Source organism: Rhinatrema bivittatum, chromosome 17 (genome assembly GCF_901001135.1).
Source record: "Rhinatrema bivittatum chromosome 17, aRhiBiv1.1, whole genome shotgun sequence".
NCBI classification, from domain to species: domain Eukaryota; kingdom Metazoa; phylum Chordata; class Amphibia; order Gymnophiona; family Rhinatrematidae; genus Rhinatrema; species Rhinatrema bivittatum.
The window spans coordinates 11,897,821-11,919,836 of record NC_042631.1 but is presented as its reverse complement, the minus strand read 5'-3'; the positions used below and the strand labels follow the sequence as shown (position 1 = coordinate 11,919,836).

The window sequence follows — 22,016 nt, the reverse complement described above, 5'->3', positions numbered from 1 at the left end:
TAGTTTGTACTCATGGGCATGCGAGCCGATTTTTAGAAGGAAAAGTGCCCCCTGGCGTTCCTCTGTTGAAAATCGCATGGCTGTCAGCGCCGCGGGGATTTTCCTGCCCCGTGTACCACGCGGGCAGAAGGCATGCAGGGCAAAGAACGCATCGAGATTTCAAAATGAAAACCCCTGGTGCCTAGCTCAGCCAGTCCACCCTGGCCGCAGCCCTCTTCTCCACAGAGTGGAGAGTGCAGTTCTCAACAGATGGTTACCTGCAGTAATCTCTATGAAAATTTCCCCCATTATGTCAAGAGCGATGCACTGGAAATTCAATTCCACCATACAGATTTAGTGTCAGCAACAGGGAATTTTTGCCTCATCCAGTGTCTGGTCATCTCATTACTTTGCTCTTATCACTGCCTTCAGTGTCTGTCCCACTTGGTGAATTCTGTCCCCACTATTTGCATTACTTCTACTGATAGGCCAGCATCCACCACCGTTCTAGCCAAGTAATATTTCCTTTAAGTCTCCCTAATACTTCACTTCATGACCTCCCCCCCCCCCCCCCCACTCAGCTTTTTCTTCTATAAAAATGCTCCTTTATATAAGATCAAATTCAACACTGTTGCAGTTGAAGTGGTGTGAACAACTGGATTCCAAGATTCAGAGGAATCTGCTGGTAGGACCTCAGTGTCACAGCAGCAGTTCTCAATACCAGTGCTCCTAGCCCCAAAACAGACCTGAATTTCTTTTTTTTTTTTTTTTTTTTTTTAGGGAAATCACAAAAACTATACAGGAGATATTTGAAAACACAAACTGTCTAGACAGTTGTTCTCAATCCTCTCTTACAGGTACAATTAAATGAGTGTTTTTGTCTCAGGATAACCACAACAAATATGCATGAGAGAGATTTGCATATACTGTGCTTGGAACAGATTTGAATACACGAAATTGCCAGTCTTTGTGCTATCCTGAAATTCGGAACAGATAGCTATGTTTCCAGGGCAAAAGTTAAGAACCAGGACTGAAATTCAGTGCCAATATGTTAGGGCCTGACAGCATGCATTATCACATCTTGGGCTTGGTGTCATCAAAATGGCCGCCAATATTACACAAAACACTATTTTTCCCCATTACTTGTGGATATAAGTTAACCACAAGTGTAAAGACAACTTCATGCACTCAGCAAGAAAGGTGTTAGATGCTTTAAACATGAGCTACATAAAGTCAATATTGTCTGTAAATATGGAGACCATGGACACACATTTTAGGGTGGGTAAGACTCATGAGCCAGTCAAATGTTGATCCCTGAATAAACCACTATGGTAAAGGCGTGTGTATTTGGCATAGTAGCAGTGTCCTACTCTGACTTCTTCACCCTGGGTACCACATAAGATGGTTTTATTGTGCTGTGCTTTTTGTTCTAAACAAGAGATCAATATATTTTTCTAGGAGAAGCACAGAAAGAAACCGTGCTCATTGCTGATACTCCTTATTCACAGTAAGTCCCAAAAGAAATGTCCTAGCTCCGTTTCCATAGCAACAAGATTAGAAAGTCTTCGCTCACGTTTAGATGTTGAGGTCGTGTTCAGTGCTATAATAAAACTAAATCGGAGGTGGTGGTGGTAAAAGAACGGAAATGGTAGAACACACAGGAGCCACAATTTAAAAATACAGCCGTCAATATTGTTAATTGTGCGATTTCCTGTGTGCTTTTATCAATTTAAATATGCCACAGAGTATTCTATATTTTTATGCAAAGTGTAATCTGCCCCTCATCCTACAAATGTATAGAGTACATTAATAGCTAAACATTTTGAACCCTCTGAATTACTAAAATCTCGGTGCATTTGGGTTGTATCTGAATCTGCTGTCCGGCAGGGATGACAGAGCTTGGGCGTGGCCCTGGATGTGGCACCCTTGACCTCTGGCGACAGATGGATGATGGCTCCCTCTACCTTACTGGCCACAGATTGTCGCTGAAGGACAAGTCTCCCCCCCTCTGGCCCTCAGGGTCAGTAAAGCTCCCGTAATGCCTGGGCGTGTCATTGGAGGAGGGGAAATTTAGATCAGGAAGGAAAACATGGAACTAAAAAATTAATACAAAAGACCTGTGCATGGAGGTGTTTCTGTATGTTATATACCTGCCTACAGGATATTGAAAATATTCATGATGTCATTTATATAACTCAAGCATTGTTAAAATCCTAAAATATGGTCAATTTGTGTTATTTTTATTTTGGGTCCTGCCACTTACCTGCCAGACTGCATTACACAAAGTGGCAATTTCACCTACACTGCGACACATCATATCTTGGCATTTGCAAGACCCAAAATATGACTTCCAGCCATTAATTCCTATTATGCATGTCAACCCCATCATCAAAAACCATGACACATCTATAATTAACATACAAATGCAATATCTGTAAATTATGCAGCCCTTTCACAAGAGAAATGCAAGGACTACTTGACAATTAGTGTGTAGTCCATGTTTTCAAAACAGTTGCTTGCTGCTTCCCTCCTGCCTATTGCACGGTGGTCCATTTTCTCTAGCTAGATTCTTCAGTTCTGTATAATTTGCAATGCCCCCTCCAGTTTTGTCCCCATGCAACTGCTGTATAAACTGCCCTGTATATCTTCCTGTTTCCTTTCTCTACCTCTTCTCTTATTTGAATGCTACTCTATGGCGCTACGCCACCTCATAGCCTTACAATACCACTGCCAGCATCTCAGACGGATCAACTCATAAGCCAGTGTGACCTTAAAACCTCTGTAATGCAAACTGCCATGTGTGCATCAGGTTCAACTGCTTTTTGGTCATTTCAACACTTGGAATCTTGTTGTGGGCCATACAAAGGGAAGGGTGATGCCATGGGGTCAAACCAGTGCCAATACAAACAGAACCTTCAGTCTTGCAAATCCCATTTCCATTAAGTTTCAAGAACACAGGCCAATTCCTTCCTTCCCACGATTTTGATAATTGCATTCAACAATCATGACACTACCACCCTGCCCAGAACAATCCTGTAAAAAACACCCATAACTCGACATAGCTAGGGGTGCCAACTGGATCCAGATTTTCAGGACAGGTTGATCCAGTCCTGGTTTTATCCCATTGAATGCTGGGACTTATTCTGATGTCCCTATTGCATTCCCCAAGAAAATAAAAAGATTTTAAGTACTTGTATGCAGGGGAGTGAAACAAGGACTGGATCAACCTGTCCTGAAAATATGGAGCCAGCTGGCAACCCCAGACATAGCAGAACAATTTTCAAAAGTTATTATGTGACTGATTTACCCAGGTAAAAGGGCTTTCCAAAATTGCACAATTTTATAAGCATCTGAAAGCACGCACGGTTCAAAGGAAACGTACGCATACTTTTCATTGAAAACTGGTACCCGTGACTTAGAACCCTGCAAAAAAAAAAAACCCCAAAAAACCAAAAGGTCACTCCAAGTAGGAGTAGCCTAGTGGTTAAAGCAGTGGGCAGAAACCCAGGGTTGAAATCCCGCTGCTGCTGCTTGTAACCTTGGGCACGTCACTTCACCCGCCATTGCACTATAGGTACAAGCTTAAGACTGTGAGCCCTCTGGGGACAGGGAAATACCCACAGTATCTGAATGTAATCCACTCTGAAGTGCCTAACAGCGGAATATGAATCAAATAAATAAAACTCACACAGCAAACCAGCCATACCAAAACACTAACTGCCAGAACTCAAACAGCAATAACTCTACCTATGAAAAGGTGCCAACGCAAATATTACAGAAACCCCAGACCAGCGCTATTGTTCTTCCCAGCAGGGATAAGGAGTGGCCTAGTGATTTCACCATGGGCTGAGAACCAGGGAAAACACCTTCCCCACGGATGCTCCTTGTGACCTTGCGTGACTTGCCTTATCTCCTGTTGCCTTAAGCATTCCCTTACAAGCTGATGCAATACTGAGCGCTCGGGCTAGCGCAATGCTGAACACGCGACTGGACGTGCATTTTGGACCTGCTAAAATGGCTCTCGATGCAATGCAAGGATTAGCGCGTCCAAGACGAGTGTCCAAACTAGCACATAGCTAACAGCGCTCACCACACGTAAATTCCACGTAGATGAGGCTATAAGCTATTACCCCATGATTCAAAAATTTCCCGCGCAGCCAATGCACCCTTTCTAATGCAGCAAATTTAACGCCAGCTCCCAGGCATGCCGCGCTCAAGGGCTCAAGCACAAAAAATCCCCAAAATCCTGCTTTCTGAGGTTCCTCCTATTAGTATGGTTGCGATACTAAGTAGGAGGACCATAGAAAGCAGCATCATGCGAGTCTCAAAAACAAAACTAGGCACAGTGTCTGCGGGGTGGAGAGCTCACCCGCTGCTCAAACAGAGGAGCGCACTACCCTCCGGCCAGCCCGGGTAGCAGGCTCCAACTGCGCTAGCCCAGGCAGCTCCTCTGCGGAGGCAAGGTGCAGACACTTAAAAATGCATTTATTCACTTCATTACAGTGCCTGTCCTGAAAAGGAATTGGGTCCTTTCACGGACAAGAGTCAGTGAAAAGGAGCAATCAGGAACAGCTCTGGCCAGGCCTTTGTGGGAGCAGCGCCACCTCTCTCTTGGGCGCCCGATGCAGAGCGCTAGGGACGCTCAAGTTATCCATTACGCGTCCTTCTTAACGCGGCAGCTCATTTGCCTATGGCATCCAGTGCCCAGGAGAGGTGGATGTGCGAGCGTTCAAAAACGTGTGCCCAGTTTGGACGCAGATTTTCTTTTTATAAGAACATAGAACTTAAGAATTGCCATACTGGGTCAGACCAAAGTCCATCCAGCCCAGTATCCTGTTTCTAAACAGTGACCAATCCAAGTCACAAGTACCTGGAAAGTACCCAAACATTAAATAAATCTCAAACTACTATTGCTTATTAATAGCAGTTTATACATTTTTTCTCTAGGAACTTATCCAAACCTTTTTTTTTTAAACAGTTATACTAACTGCTGTAACCACATCCTCTGGCAATGAATTCCAGAGCTTAACTGTGGTGCTGAGTGAAAGAATTTTCTTTGATTCGTTTTAAATGCGCTACTTGCCATCTTCATGGAGTGCCCCCTGCTCCTTCTATTGTCAGAGAAGTAAATAACTGATTTACATTGACCTGTTCGAGTCCTTTCATGATTTTGTAGACCTCTACCATATCCCCCCTCAGCAGTCTCTTCTCCAAGCTGAACAGCCCTAACCTCTTTAGTCTTTCCTCATAGGGGAGCTGTTCCATCCCCTTTATCATTTTGGTTGCCCTTCTCTGTACCTTCTCCATCGCAATTATATCTTTTTTGAGATGTGGCGACCAGAATTGTACACAGTATTCAAGGTGCGGTCTCACCATGGAGCGATACAGAGGCATTATGACATTTTCCGTTTTATTAACCATTCCCTTCCTAATAATTCCTAACAATCTGTTTGCTTTTTTGACCTCTGCAGCACACTGAGCAGACAATTTTAAAGTATTATCCACTAGGACGCCTAGATCTTTTTCCTGGGTGGTAGCTCCTAATATGGAACCTAACATCGTATAACTACAGCAACGGTTATTTTTCCCTGTATGCAACACCATGAACTTATTCACATTAAATTTCATCTGCCATTTGGATGCCCAATCTTCCAGTCTTGCAAGGTCCTCCTGTAATTTATCGCAATCCACTTGTGATTTAACTACTCTGCATAAGTTTGTGTCATCCGCTGATTTGATCACCTCACTAATTGTACCTCTTTCCAGGCGATTTAAAAATATATTAAAAAGCACCAGTCCAAGTACAGATCCCTGAGGCACTCCACTGTTTACCCTATTCCACTGAGAAAACTGACCATTTAATCCTACTCTGTTTCCTGTCTTTTTACCAGCTTGCAATCCACAAAAGGACCGCCTCCTATCCCATGACTTTTTAGTTTTCTTAGAAACCTCTCATGCGGGACTTTGTTGAACGCCTTCTGAAAATCCAAATACACCACATCTATTGGCTCACCTTTATCCACATTTATTCGCCCCTTCAAATATATGTAGGAGATTTGTGAGGCAAGACTTCCCCCTGGACACAAAAAAATCCCTAACCAAATAAAGAATAAACCACCACAAATTATATATAGAAATATGCAGGCAAAAAATTAACTCTTGTCCACTCCAGCCACACTCCCTCCCTTAGAGAGCAGAGTGGCTCTTCCTGGATTTGCTCTGTTCTCTAGTCTCTATGCCAGGCTCTCCCCTTCCCCTCCTGTTCCATGCACTGTGTCTGGGAGGGAAGGGATTGGAGAAGGCAGCAAAGGGCTGTTCTTTGCTGCCTGAGATTAGGGACACTGGCCAAGAGTCATCTAGGCACAGCCCTGTGTATTCATGTCTAACAAAACCTCTGATATCACCCCTAAAATTGCTGCACTCTAGATTTCCTGCAAAATACTCGAGCCAGGTCCCTGTCAAACATCAGAAGTAGTAGGAAAATGACAAAGCAGACACCTAAAGAGAAAAGAGAGTCAGTAGCTCAATGAAGAGAGCTCAATTTGGCCAACTTGGAACTGCAAAGGACTTGGGGAGCTTCAGTAAATCAGATTCCTTGCAGGGTGTGAGGTTTCCATCCAACATAAAAGAAGAAGGAGGACCTGTGTAGGTTCTAAAGTTTGTGTAGAAAATATTTTGCAATAACCTATGGCAATCCAATAAAATAAGAGAGTCAATTGCATCTTGACAAGGATTCTTTTTGGTTTTCCCTTGGTCTAAGGAGCCTTGGAAACTAAAAACCCATGGAGAACCAGTTCCCTTTCCACTTGGAGTCACCTGGCTTAGCTAGAAAGAGGAGTGGAGACAGACTCCCAGAAGTAGAATATACGAGAAATAAATAAATAAATAAATAAATACTTAGGGGGGGGAGGGGGTGTGCTACAGACGAGATAAATCAGGAGAGGAAGGCCCAAGCATACCTCCCAATGACAAACAGCATCTAAATTATAATAGGTCGCTTTGCATTATTTCATTGGAGGTGCTTTTTTCATTCCATTTGTAATTATTAATTATGGAAAAAACAAAAGTCCTCTTTTCTTTTTTTACTCATGGTTTTGAAAATGTTTACAGTTTAAGAACATTTCTTGTGGGAAACGTTTTCCTCCTTCCAATAAATTAAGCAAACATATATGAACGAATTGCTGTATGGTTGCAAAATATGCTGGCCGGTTTTGCCATCAAGATTTCATATTGGTATAAATGTGATGATTTTCCATTGGAAATCATCCCCCCCCCCCAAAAAAAAAAGGAAAAAGGAGGAATTTCATTAGCAATACTAGAGGGTTTCTGAAGCAAATGAAGTGCAAGTGCCCAAATTTCTTTTCCTTCAGATCTATTTCTGGTTTAAGCAAATCACTTATTTTCGCCGTGAAAATAATTGTGTGGGTTAGCACTGCTTCTGAATTCCAGATTTGTGCTAGGGATTAAAATTGAGATTAAACTTTTCCATAACGGAGTGCTGAAGTCCCAACTCCAATCCACAGTGAACAATAAAAGATTAAAAAGTACAGAGGGGCAAAGAAAGGCAGACCAATCTGCTCCCAAAAAAAAGGAAAAAAAAGAAAATCTCTTACCCTAATAAAAAGGATTTTCTCTCCAACTCTGTATCTTCCTTGGGAAAGACGCTCCACGCAGAATTTACTGGGGCACTTACAAGGAGGATCCTCTGAAATGTGCTGCACCTGAACAAAAAACGAGAGGAAATTATTTAAAGACAGCTGAGGGAATGGATGAGATGTCGACGTAAGCCTAAAGCTCACATATCCAAATCCTAGCGCACGCTTTCTTTTGTGATAAATCCAAACGGCGTGTACGCAGCTAATAATAATCATCGTGTAAGGTGTAAGCAAAGTGCGAGCCCGTTAAAAAAAGGAAATTAGGAATAAAAAACAAACAGTTACAAACGATCAATACCTTGCTCTCTTACAAGCTTGGAACGTTAAGTCTGAGCATGGCGGTTTACCGAAGGAGGTCGCCTCGTGCAACTAGAATCTTGAATAGGAACCAGATCTGAATATTTTGTTCAACATCGCGCAGTGGATGGGACCAGGTTTCCTTAGCCCACCCGAGAAGTTCCTCCACAGCAGAGACATCGAGTAGGGAGTCTGCAGCCATGCTGACCAGGGGTGGGGAGGTGCAGGGCATGCTCAGCATGGAATGATGAGCAGTTACGCATTTAATTATTGACTGTGACATTTTCAAAACTGGAGATAGTTATCTTAACCACATTCTCCTGAGGATGCTGTCCTTTAGAAGTGGGTAATTTTTTTTTTTTAAATTGTGCATTTTGTTTTGGCCCACTATTTTCCTGCTGCTGCTTTGGACTTCCTGAACCAGCGATTTCGGGGATATATAGCACCATGAGCCCTCATTTCCAGTTATCTGGGGATGTCCATCCTCCCTTTTTTTTATTTAACTCATCCCATCTACTTCTCGTAGACTCCACAAAAAGGATTCTCCAGTCTACATCCAGCAGATTCAAATCTTCAATGAGAACCGCTTCTCCCTTCTTTCCCCACTTGTCGTATGTCTTCAGCTAGATCTCTGTCCAGTTCTTCCATTTCAGTCTGCCGACCATACCAGAAAATATGGATGCACCATTATCTTTTTTTTTTTTTTTTTTAAAGGAGAATGCAGAAATATGCCAATTCACGAAAAATGAGATTATTCAGAACTTTAATATGACAAAAGTTCTGGCTCGACCAGCACAGGGATCAGAGTTGTTAGCTCGAGGAACGGCACTAGGACAAACAACACAGCTATTATTTGCTCTTTCCTACCCCCAAACCACCCCCCCACCCCCCATTCAAATTGAAGTTTACAAGTGCTTAGGATACCCCTTGTGACAGATGATAGGTGAACTCCTTAGTGGTTTTTCCCAATAATACAGGTTTTACACAGGCAAGACGTTTGCAGCTCTACAGACTATGCAAGTTTCTAAATATAGAGCAGCATATTTATAGCACCTTCAGCCGCAGCAGATGCACACACACACACACTTTCACTGAAATGAAGTTCTAGAAATAGAGGCGTTTACCCTGTGGATTATAAAAAGGTACAATGGTTTGCTGTAGAGTGAATTCTCTCTCTGCATTACATCAAGTTAATCATTTAAATCTTTCTTGGATAACGGAATGTTTTGTCTGGAAACCTATGGGGATCCACAGAGAGTTCGGTGTCTGAAGCTCGTAATGGATAGCTTGGCAAAGCCAACTTACAGCGTCGTCCAGCAGCTTTCCTGTGCTCCTCTTCCCAGGTGATTTGGTTGGGGAGGGGGAAGGGGAGGGAGGAGGTACTGAAACAGTTTCTTCTTCCTGTTCTATCTCCTTCTCCAGCTTTATTAAACCAGAAGGTTCCACACCAAACCTTTAAAAAAAAAAAAAAAAAAAAAAATTAAATTCAGTTTCCAAGTGAATGTTTGCATGACTTGCCACAATGCATTAAGAGTATCGCACTTTTACAATTTCATTCTATAAATCTCTCAGTGACCTACAGGAGCGTAAACTGAACGGCTAGCGTTTAGAGCCTGTTACGTGCAATCAACTCTGCGATACAAGAAAAGAGTATTTTCCCTCATAGTCCTTCCCCTTTTCATATCCCATTCAGCCCTTTGTATCCTGTTGATGCTCCATTGATGGAGAGTTATTTTTCACCTTTCCCTGCCTTTACCATGCAGACAGTATTGCTAGGCAATCAGAAGGTTGGCGCCCTTGACTCCCTTTTCAACATGACTATGGAGCTATGATTAAACAGGCAACTTCTCTACCTACACTCCTCAACCTTTGGCTTCCTCCAATCCAAACATCTCTTTCTATACTTGGTCTGGGAGGGAGGAGGGGGGGGGGGGATGGTGGAGATGTTAGGTAGCCCTTCCTGACACTAAATACACCAGGCTTTAAGGATTGACAGATTTTCCAGCAAAAAAACCCAAAACTACCATAGGTAAATACCTTCTATGCTTTTTCCATATTTAATTTTAAAAGAAAAACCATGACAAAGCCAACCCTTACGAAATAGTACTGCGAGGCTTGAACATGACATTTAGACTGTCAAAAACTCTTTGCAGGACTAGATAGCAATATTTTCATCTTTGGCGAACTATATGATCTACAGTACTTTTTGGGATGATTAGAACACATGCTCTGTGTTAAATAATGTGACATGAATCAAACGTCCATGCTTACACTAACTAATCATTGGTGCAGACTGCTTAACACACACACACACACACACACACACACGCGCACGCCAGAACTTGAACAAATACTTCCATAGAATCCATCTACTTCCTGTCTTGTCTGGAGCTGCCAACAGGCTGTAAATCATGAAGCTCCCACCGTGCTTTGCGCCTACACCTGCAGGCATCCAGCCGTATTCATTAAATCCCCCTCCCCACTTTTCCACATTCATGGTTTCTCAGTATCGTAAGCCAAAACTGTCAGATTCTTAGTCAGTCCTGCATTTTTTTTTTTAAGACAGTCTACTTTCTTACTTAGTTGTTACTTCGTAGACCTCAAGTTATTTTAATTATAAGTCAGGGTACTCCATTCAATTGCATCAAAATAAAAAATATGGTAATTATTTAGAATAACCACCATGCAGAAGAACATTCTCTTATTATTATTAGACACATTTACACCTTTTCTGCCACGTTTCTATGCTTCAGCTTGGGAATTGTGCTTACTAACACAGTAGCTCCCAAAATGCACATGGCATTGCTAGAATGGTACCAGAATCTATAAAGACCTTTAACTGGGTTTTAGGTTTTTTTTTTTAACTTTTTTTTCTTAGCAAAGATAAGTACAAAAGCAGAAGTTTACAGAAGCTGGCCCTTCCAGTACAATGTTCAAACAAAAAGACATCTGGAGCCAGATTTAAAAAAAAAAAGTTTATGAGCACATTAAAATTCCAGTTTGTGCTCAGTAGACAGCCCTCATACTGTGTCTTATTTATTTTTTTTAAACTACTTTTATTTTATTGGCACACGTCATCATCACATGCTAGGCTTTTAACATAGCAGAAGCCACCTCGATAATACAGAGAAAGCCTTCTTAGCGAAGAGGTAAAGCATCCAATTTTTAAAGGATTTTTTTTTTTTTTTTTTTTTTTTTTTAAGAGATGTGCTTATAATAAAACAAAAATCCTTCTTCAGGAATACCATCCCTTGGGTTCATTTGCTCCTCTCCCATCTCCATCCCCAGCATAGAAAAAAAAAAAAAAAGTGTTATGAATACAGGCTGCTCTAATTCAGCGCTCTGCTACCTACTGAATTAATTTCTAGGAACTAGTGCTGAAAAGGAGTGAGCGTATTTGTGTGCTCCTGTGCCAAATTAAAAGGGGGTTTTTATGGGGGGTTTTTTCTGTTTTTTTTTAATATAGCAACTAATACCAATGGTCTTCTTTGCCAAAAGGTTTTTAAATAAGACATTTTTTTGAAAATGAGTCATATCTTGAGATAACAAATAGAACCAAAGATATTCTGTGATATTTGGTTGGCAGTAGGATAATCTTCATGTAATACTGTAAAACTGGCCTGGATAAGGAGCAATCTCTCTTACAAGGCAGTCATGTTATAAACTGGGATATTCCTTGCAGAGTGGGACAGGAACAGCTGGGCAGACAAGATGGGTCAAACTGGTCTTTCTGCCATTCTACTTTGTATTGTTTTTCATTCAATCACTTCCCTCTGGAAGAGCTCCAGATAGGGGATGCAGGAGCTCGTCGACACCAAGCATGTGTGTGTACCACAGTGCGTGCCATAGAGGAATATGCCAGAGCTAGCATTGTATAACAGTGCGATAATCAAAATGTTATTCTGGAATCCAAATCTGGAGAATGAGCCGTTCCATGCTGCCATATTTTCACAAATGGTATTTTGAATTTAAGGTTTTAAAATCTCATAGTCTTTGCAGGGCCTTTGTTAAGTTAAGCTGTAGGCACGAGAAAGAGAGGCACATCTGGGATCCACCCCATAATCACATGGCAGTAGTTATTTCATGGAAGAAAGGCAGGAGGAGTTTAAAACTGGGGTTTAAAAGAAAATGAAATCTGCTACCAGCAATTTCAACTCCAAGCACGTGGCCCCCCTGCTGTTAAAGATCGGATGAAAGTCCCGCCCTACGCCAATATCATGGACTAGATTTTGCCTCCTTGGGGTACAGCAAGTACAGGAGTGCTGCTTGAATATTTCTTCCATAGTTTTATTAATTTTGTATTTATAATTAAGCTTTACTGAAGACTCAACTGTTTGTACCTTATACAGTTAAGTCAACAAGTGCAACGACTTATCTGATAGCTCGGTGACTGGAGTGCACACATACAACTGGAATGGAAGAGGAGCATGCCAAGCTGTGCCGTGGGTCAGGGTCCCTGGACCGAGATGCAGTTCGCAGATGGAAGATGCATAACATAGGCACTTTTAACATAAAAATCCAATGACAAAACTACCAGATTTTACGTATTTCATTCTTCCCTGTTTCTCATATCAACAGCTGGTGAACAAACATTGTTAGGTAATTGCGTTTATACTTCCCAGCACCAGGTGGTGTGGGATCCAGGGTCCAGCGGGAAGCAACCTCTCTTGGAAAAGCTGGAGTGCGGGAAATCTGTGGCCTGCCCGTAATTCCAGTTTGTACAGTTGCAGTGAATCCTGAAGCGAGCTTTTTGTAAACTAGAGAAGCTTTACAATATTTACTGAAGCAAAATGAGGCTCCATTGATTTGTCAGGAGCAGGAACATGTTACCAACTTCTAACATCACTGGCTGCAGTATTTAGGTAAAGGACTACAGGGAGGTAATGGGGAATTATTTATATTACACATTTATAAAGAAGCTAAAATAAAATAATTCAGAAGTTAAAACACCATAGTTCCTTTCCTGTCAGATCACAGGTAGCACAGCATCATTTGATTTGTAGACACTAAAGAATTAAGGTGCACTGTAAAGTTTTGTTTGAACAACTGTCCACAAAATGTTCTGGTATAAATCATATTTTAGCATTTGATTTCATACAAAGCCATGTCAACATTAAAGCCATACTGCCATGACTACTACCCCATAATGCTTCAATAGCGCTTTGACATACACAGCACTGTCCAAATAAAAAGCAAATTATATAAGACAAAGTCCCTGCTCAGTATAGCTTACAATCTAAGACAAACATGCAGGGCATAATTAAGAACATACAACATAAACATAAGAACTGCCATAGTGAGTCAAAAGACACTTTGGGAACTTCATTTATTAAGACAAGGGTTAAAAGTTAAATGAGGCTGTAAACGGGACAATTAGGTGTTAAGATTTAAAAGCAGCACCAAAAAGGTGGGATTTTAGACTGGATTTGAACTGAGAAAGGGAGCACGACACACCAGCTGAGGACGTCTATGCCAAGCACACGGTGCAGCCAAGTGGAAAGCCGGGAATTAGCGGTAGAGGAGAAGGCAATAGACAGAAGTGACTTGCCTAATGAGCAAAGTGTACGAGGAGGGGTGTAAAGAGAGAAGACAGGACAATTAGGGAAGAGTTGCAGAATAAAGGCTCCTGTAGGCAAGTAAGAGGAGCTTGAACACTGTGCGGGAGTGGATAGGGAGCCAATGTGATTTGAGAAGGGGGTTTTTATGGGTTAGCAACTTTGGCAAAAGGTAAGTCATGCAGCTGAATTTAGGATGGATTGTAGTCGAAAGATTTGAGGAGCAGGTTGCAATAGTCTAAGCAGGAGGTGATGAAAGTGTGGATACAGGTTCTGGTAGTGTTCTCAAAAAGGAAGGGATGGATTTTGGTGATGTTACAGAAAAAGAAACTGCACATTTTAAGCAGTGTTTTGGATATGTATAGAGAAGGAGAGCGAAGAGTTGAAGATGACTAAAGGCTAAGGGACTAGGGGGAGATGAGGAGCTGTCTTGACCATGCTGAGCTTAAGGTGGCAGTGGGACATTCAGACAACATTATCAGGCAAGCAGGCCGAGATCGGAGACTGATTCTTAATGAAGTTTCTGGTGTAGAGAGGTAAATCTGGGAATCAGCAGAAAGATGGTACTGACAGAGATGATAGGAAAATCAGAGCACCAAGGGAATTCATATACAGAACCTCTGAGGCACACCAATTGATAATGGGATGGCAGTAGAAGCAGCACTAAAAGCCACAATGGGAGAGAGGTAAGAGGAGAACCAAGACAGGATAGAGTATCAAGGAGTAGGTGAGCAACAGTCAGGTCAAGGAAGAAAAGGACTGAGTAAAGGCCTTTGGTTTTCCTCATAAACAGATCATTGAAGATTTTGGCAAGAGCTATTTCTGTGGAATGTATAGGGTGAAAACCAGACTACAGTGGATTAAGAACGGCTTGAGATGAAAGTCAAAACAGCAACATGAACAGTACATTCAAGTAGTAGAAGCAAAAGAGAGGAGGGAGATGAGATGATAGTTAGCAGGGCAGGTAGAGTTCCAGTTAGGCAGGAGGAACAGTAGCAATGGAAAGTGATAGATTGAGGTTGTGACTAACGGAAGGGATGACTGCAGTATGAGATAAAGCTGAGGAACTAAGTAGGAACAAGTAGTGAGTCTGGAGGAGGAAAGAAGATGGGCAGTTTCCTCCACTGTGACTTAAGGAAAGGAGGAGAGAGTGGGGGAGAGGGAAGCAGAGGTGACTTGGTTGAGAATAATACCAATTTTGTGAATCTTGTCATGGAAGTAATCAGCCATAGTTGGGAAAGAGAGTGAAGTGGTGAGAGGGAAGCAAACAGTTTGAGGATGAATGGAAGTGTGGCAAAGACGGTGAAGGTTGGATGCAATAAAGTTTTTTAGATGGACGTAATAGTCTTGCTTGTCAAGTGCAATAGCAGACTGGCAGGAGGTCAGCATACATTTGAAATGTATGAAGTCCACATAGGCATGGCATTTTAGCCAGAGACATTTTGCAGAGAGGGCACAGGAACACAGGAAGCAAATCCTAGGGGTGAGCCAAGGCTGGGGTTTGGTGTACCTTGCAGGACAGAGGAGGGAAAGGGTGAGAGTTGTAAGAAGAAGCTGCTTTATCAACTGACTCAGACAATGAAGAAAGGAGAGATGAAACAATACTGGAGAGGACACAATAGTCAATAGCTTGGAAATTCCTGAAGGTGTTAAAGGTGACTGGACAAGGCTGGATAAGCGGGGGTGAGTGGTTTGTTAGGAAAATTATCAGGATTACAATCTGAGATGTCAGAGACAGCAGTTGAAGGAAAAGGACTAGATCAAGACAATGGCCATGCCTATGAGTAGGGGCAATAGAGTAGAATTGGAGGCATAAGATTCAGAGCATAGAAGTTAAAGTCACCAAAACCAAAGGAAGGGGAAGATAGGTCAAGAAATAAGGAAAACCAGGAAGCAAAGTTGGTGAGAAAGGGGGTGGGGGGGCGACAAACGACAGCTACCCAAAGAGGTATTGGGGTGAATAAATGGATGTAAGTCAGCTTCAAAGGGAAAAAGAAAGAGTGGGACTGAGGTGGAAGATGGGGTTGAAACCTACAGGAGGGGGACAGCAGCAGTCCAACACCCCCACAACCTACTATGTGAAGCGTTTGAAAGAAAAGCAACTTCATGACAGAAAGCAACCACGGAAGCAAAGTCCTTGGGGGAAAGTCACATCTCAGTCAAGGCAAGCAGATAGAGAACATGAGAGATAAAGAGGTCCATGTTGAGCAAGGTAGCCTTGCAATAGTTAATGGAGTCAAAAAAAACTGACAACATTTCTTAAGAATATTTTACCGACCTGGCAGCGATTCTTCCAAGCTCCAACAAGCAAAGGCACACTTCCCTAGGCTGCTTATGAAGAACTGGAAAAAGTGAAAAATGGAAGAGATTCATGCTAGAACTGCATTTCAAAAAGACACAGCAATTATTTAATTCAAGAAAATATATAGAACCTCACCTCTCTTATCAAACTAAGCGTGCTGCCACACATGCCTAAAGACCCCCAGCAGGCCAACCGCATTCTCTTTATTTAAAGTCCACAAAAACAGGTAATGGATACGTTTGTTCTACAGAATCACCTGTGTAAGAAATCACTACATATTCCAAGTCAACCTATCTTTCTTATTGTCTGCCTTATTTCAATCTTAAACCATTTACGTATAGCCCTAATTAAATTTATACTGACTAGCACAGAATTATCAAGTGGGAAGCCTTCAATGTACCATCTCTCTCTACTGGAATGAAACACCATTATTCAGGGTGAGTGTCAAAGGAAGATCATCATGATATTATATTTGATTAGGCTACAGAGCTATTACAGAATTATTAAAGTAATAACTTTCAAAATTCATATTTGCTCTATGGGCATCTTATTGGTTCGAGAATGTTTTTGGCAAGGTATGTAGAGGACCTTGCTAAAAGCCACTGTTGTGATCCATCCCAATACAATATTTATCAGCATCATTTCTGAAAGAAAATCCTCTCATCGTGTTGCATCAGGCGTGAAGCATAAGGAAATCACTACAAATATTATATATCCTCATTTCCTTTAAATAATGCGATAGAAGGAGATATCAAATTTTTATTTCTCAATTCTCTAATTTAACTTCTGTCCCGTTATGATGCACTCTACCAGGAAAAGAATACCAAAGCCGCGAGGCCGGAATTATTTCTAGCGCCATCGTTTAATGTTGAACATACCTAATCTGGTTCAAAATTGAATAGATTGGAATATTTGCAATCAAACTGAATCCACATTTACAACAAAATAATGTGTTTGGATTCCAGTAGTATCAAGCCTCCCAACTGGCATCCCTATGACTTTTTAACAATCTTTATTCTCTCCATTTCTGCACTGCAGCAACCGATATAGTTTTTATATGTAGGGATTGTTTTGCCCTTTGGGTTTTAATTAATTGTGCATCCGATGTAATCCATCTTGAACTACTGGGAAAAGAGCAACATATAAAAGTGTTCTAAAAATATTTATGTCATAGCAATTGCCAGCACATCTCTTCTAGGTGGAAAATAAGCCAACTCCAACTAGGATTATTGGAGTAATGGCTAAAATAGGGTCACTTTCTCTAGTTTTGTAATAAAGCAACAATATTCATATGACCGTTGGGGGGAGCCCATAAGCAAGGTGAATTTAACAATACATTTTAAAATTCACCTTATTTCCCTCATATAATACAATACATTTTATGTAGCTCTGGCACTGGAGTGCCACAAATGGGTCTGGTTTTCAGGATATCCATAACAAATATGCATGGGGTATGTCTGCATGCACTCCCTCCAGTGTATGCAAATGTGTTACATCCATGTTTATTGCAGATATCCTATAAACCACACCACTCTGTGTTACTCCAGGACTGCAGCTGCCTACCCCATGAGCTATTTCTTCTATAGCCTTTATTCAAGCACACAATTTAACATACACCTCCCTCACTCCTTAACATTACCACACAGAACACCAGGTGGCAAGTATAGGAGCTAGGTTTCCTGTGCCCCGTCATGCTCAGTGTGTGACAAAAATGTAAACCAAACAATTTAAATTAAAAACAGTTCTAAATAAGAACAGACAAAACAAAAAAACATAAAACAGAATAATTAAAACCCGATACATCACATACAGCAAATGGTGCAATGGCTAGGCTGGAAATGCAGAAAGGAACAAGTGGATTTTCAAGAGAGTTTTCTTAAATATAGTAGTTCCTTCTCTGCCTTGAGGGATGAAGCTCATTTCACAACTGAAAACCCACAATGCTGATCATTCTATCATGGTACTGGTCAAGATTTTTTTTTTTTACACAGTAGGGACTACTCAGTCCTTTGATAGTGAATATAAGGGACACTAGATGACTGGCTTGGGTAGACTATTAAGAACAAGGCCGTTAATTGCTTTAGAAGACTAGTGTGAGAATTTTAAGTCCTATGCGCCAGAATATAGAAAGCCAGTATAGCTGGGCTCGAGCTGGAGAAATGTGATCATATAGGGGCATTCCAGAGATAAAAACGAGCTGCTGAATTTTGGATAGCTTGTAGAGCTGGCACAGTTGACTGTGGAAGACCAAAACCGAGAGAACTACAGTAATCTAGTAAGGTAAGAATAAGCGAATGTGTGACCAGGCTAAAGTCAGATGAATTAAAGCAGAGCCTTCAATATGAATACATATGTAGTGGTTATTATCCTTGGGATGGTCTTTTATTGGGTGGGCACAGATGAGAAAGAGTCCTTGTATGTAGAGCTGTTGGGGAAGTGTTAATACTGAGTTAGATTTTTCCCTTATCCTATGTTTGTAAGTGATAATGGTTGTCCTTTGGATTTTGGCTGTTAACAACACTCTTACACCCATCTTCTGGCTCAGTAAAGTATTACAATAGTCCACCAGGGCAGTAAATGTGCATATCCAGCCTTCAGAAAACCTATTTTCACTCTGTGAACCACACACCAGGCTCTCTGCCTCTTTTCCCTCTCTCTATATCTGTGCTTAATGCTCTCATTTCTTTCTTTATTTAAAAGATTTAGAAACCCATTTCTTTCCCAGGTTTCAGGGCAGGGAACAATAAAATGTACATTATAAATAAAAACAAAACAGGAGGAGTGCAGTCCATTCTGCCAAGTCAAAAGCACCTCTCCCCCTCCCTTCCCTAGATATATCGAAAACACCACTAGAAGGTGCCGGTTTCTCTCTCTGTATCACCACCAAAATCCATCCCCCTTCTTTGTCAAACAAATGACCAGAATGTTCATCGCCTGCTGCTTAGATTCCTGCAACCTTCTCCTCACATCTACCAGCGAAATCCCTCTTGCCATAGAATCTAATTCAGAATTCAGCTTGTGCCAGAACCACCTCAGCCATAAAAACACCCCTCTTCTCAAGTCACTGCGTGGCTTTCGTATCAGTTTCCACATACTCACTTTACAAGAGAGAGTCTTCACTTTGCAGCGCCTCACTACCTTCTCCTCTCTCCCTATACCCTCCCCAAGGCAAGTCACTCCTATCTATTCCCTTCCAGGCCACACTCCTGCTGGCTGTACCACAGGCTTGGAAGAGACTTTCTGAGTTGGTGCACCAAGCTCCCTCTCTGGCCTTATTCAAATCCAATCTAAAAACCTCTCTTTTAAGGTGGCTTTTAAATCTTAACTCCCAATTATAGCACAGATTTTCTTAATAAATGCAATTCAAGTCTCTATTGCTCTGTATTTTAGTCTTGTTTCAGTTGTACGCTCTATTAAGTAGGACAGTCTCTTGTATGTTTTTGTACAGAGCTGTGCATTCAACTAGTGCTATAAGTGATAAGTAGCAGTAGTAGCAATGTGAAGACACACTTGTTTTTATTCAGATGTCAGCATACATGAAGTTCTTCCTCAACTCCTTATAAATCAAGAAGTTTTTTCATTCCCTTCCCCATTGATTGCAGTGGAACTGGGATGCACAAGTACTTTGAACATACTTAAATGAAATGGTGTGGTGAGTGAAGTGTGCTCCGGGGTCCAAGGTCCTGCACTTTGGTCAAGCTATGAAAGCTGGAGCATGCTCAGAGCACTTCCACCCCCCCCAATTCTAGATGTTGGTGAGGATAGATCTGAAAATGCATAACAAAGGGCCCTGAATATTCTAATGAAGCCGATAATGTATTTCATGACTCAAAGCTGAAGCCAGCAAAAAAAAGAAACCCTTAACATGTGTAAGAGTATGGTTTATTCTGCTTCTCTCAACATATACAAAGCTACAATATTTCAGCATAAGAAATATTTGCCAAGCTCCATGAATATCTTTCTCTCAGAAATTCTTCCAGGTCCCAAAGTTGGGAGAACCAACTCCTTTTGGAATAAAAGCTAAAAAGCAATAATTGCAGGGTTCAAATGACTTCCAGATGTGGAAAAGTGTATTAAGCCTTAATGGCTCAGATCCAGAATATTCAAAATACATTTGATGATGAAAACGTAGAACAGGGGAACCATTGTTCAAGCCAGATACTCTGTTCAGGCGAGAGAGACGGTTAGAAAACCAAAACATCTGGCGATCTGAAGAGAGGACCTGGTCCTATTTCTCACAGTCAATGGTTAGCATTCCTGAAGACTATATCAGCAAGAGCGTGCATGATAAAACTAGTTTAACGGAAAAAGAGAACCAGCCACAGTCCCATAAAATTCTGCATCTGAAAGCCATGGTTCGCATTTCTAAAAAAACTCAGAATTTAACTACAAAGTTGACTTGATGAGAGAATGAGAACTCAAATATGGGAGAGTAACTCTTGACTGCATGATAGTTCATGTAGTCGTAAGCAATGAATTTAAAGAACTCTGAGACCATTTTCAAAAGATGACTGCAAAATCACCGGGTACTTCCCCCCCCCCCCCCCCCCCCCCAAAATCTCAAAAAGGAAAGTACGCATATATTTTTCTTTTGGAAAGTGCCCCAGGAAAAAAAATAAAATAAAAAAAATCACCCCCAGAGACCAGCATCTATTCTTTTGCAGACACTTTCTCCCTTCAAAACTGTGCGTGTTGTTGCCTCGCTCAGCCTCACGCTCTGATCGTACCTAACTTTCCCCCATGGGTAAACGTCCATGTGCTGCTGATCCCGGCACACACTTACTTAATTCTCAGACAGCCTATTTACCAGCGTAACTGGCTTTTGAAGATTACGCTCCTTGGGGCAGATTTTATAAATCTGCGCCCATGCGTACCCCTTTGAAAATCTACCCCCTTGTGTTTTCCCAGAATAAAAATGTGTCCCTTCCTCCCCCTTAGATGATGCCAAAATTATTTTTCATAGCAAAATGGCAAAAAAAGATTTGTCTTTCAAATAAACTGCGACTCACAACCAAAATAGGTCCATACGGCCTGCACTTACCAACTTTCCAGTTTTAATATTTTGTAGGATATTTTGTTTTTGATAAAGTGAAGCAAAGCAAAACATTGCTTTAAGCTTTTAGAGGTCCATATTCCATTACTGTCTGCATAACAAAGTTAGCTGATTAAACTTATCCGACTAACTTTGGAGGTATATTCAATAGTGCAGCCGCTGTTATTCTCCTACGTTATCCAGCTGGATAATGTAGCCAGCTACCAACTCCTCCCAATTACATCCCTAGAACACCCTAACTTAGCTGGCTAAATTCTAGACAGCCAACTTACTAGCCAGCTACTGTGCCCAAATCTTTATTTAGCGAGTATATCTGGCTAAGTGGACCTCTTGGTTTACTTTTTTTCTAGGTTTACTGCAATATTCTTGAATGATGCTAATACCAGGATGTCTTATTTTGTACTGTTCTGGTTACAGATTCTCTCAACCTATGCATGCAAGTGACTTCACCAAACTGCAAAATCTTTGTAAAGTCAAATATTTACTAACATTTGGGCTGATGCAATGCAGTGCGCTCAGCCGAGTGCACTATATAACCCATGGTTGGACGCAGGTTTTGGACACGTGGCCACAACACCTTATTCTATAAGGGGATTCGTACATCCAAAATGAGTGTCCAACCCCTGCGAAGCTAACAGCGCTCATCACATGCATATTGATGTGGCCATTAGCTATTCTCCCGTTTCAAAAAAAAAAAAAAAAAAAGTGCGCTTGATGTGCACAATTTTTTACCCTCAGAAATTAACACCTGCCAAGAGCAGGCATTAAAATTCTGAGCATACCAAAAAGTGTACAGAAAAAATACCAAGAGGACCAGAATGTTTGAATAAAAAAAAAAAAAAAAAAAAGTGTGCCTTCAGTCTGGTTTGGATATGGGTCGCTCAATTAACGAGCGTCCATTTTCCTAACCCGCTGACAGCCACCTCTCCTCTCCAAGGAGGCACCGGGGGCACACACTTCTCCCTAGCGCCTCCTTTTTTTGCGTGACCCCTCATTTAACTGTTCAATTGCGTGCCCAGGGGAAGTGGCTGGGCACGCACTAGGAAAGCAGGTGCTCAACAAGGAGCACCCGTTTTCCATGCAGATTTATTGCATTCGCCCCTTTGATTGCTCAGGTCCACTAATCATCATCATCATCATCATTCCAGGGTTGTACAAGGAATTTTGCAGCTTCA

General features: G+C 41.5%; 1 protein-coding gene across 6 annotated transcripts in view; it reads right to left on the bottom strand.

Annotated features, from left to right (window-relative positions):
* Window positions 1-22,016, bottom strand: part of GAS2 (growth arrest specific 2) — a 95,749-nt gene that overhangs the window by 34,668 nt on the left and 39,065 nt on the right. For all 6 annotated transcript variants that reach the window (XM_029583004.1, XM_029583008.1, XM_029583006.1 and 3 more), the window contains 3 exons: window positions 15,765-15,828; window positions 9,237-9,384; window positions 7,593-7,700 (listed from right to left, as the gene is read on the bottom strand). In XM_029583004.1, the coding sequence (XP_029438864.1) occupies window positions 7,593-7,700; window positions 9,237-9,384; window positions 15,765-15,828 (320 nt within the window). The remainder of the gene's footprint in view (window positions 1-7,592; window positions 7,701-9,236; window positions 9,385-15,764; window positions 15,829-22,016) is intronic.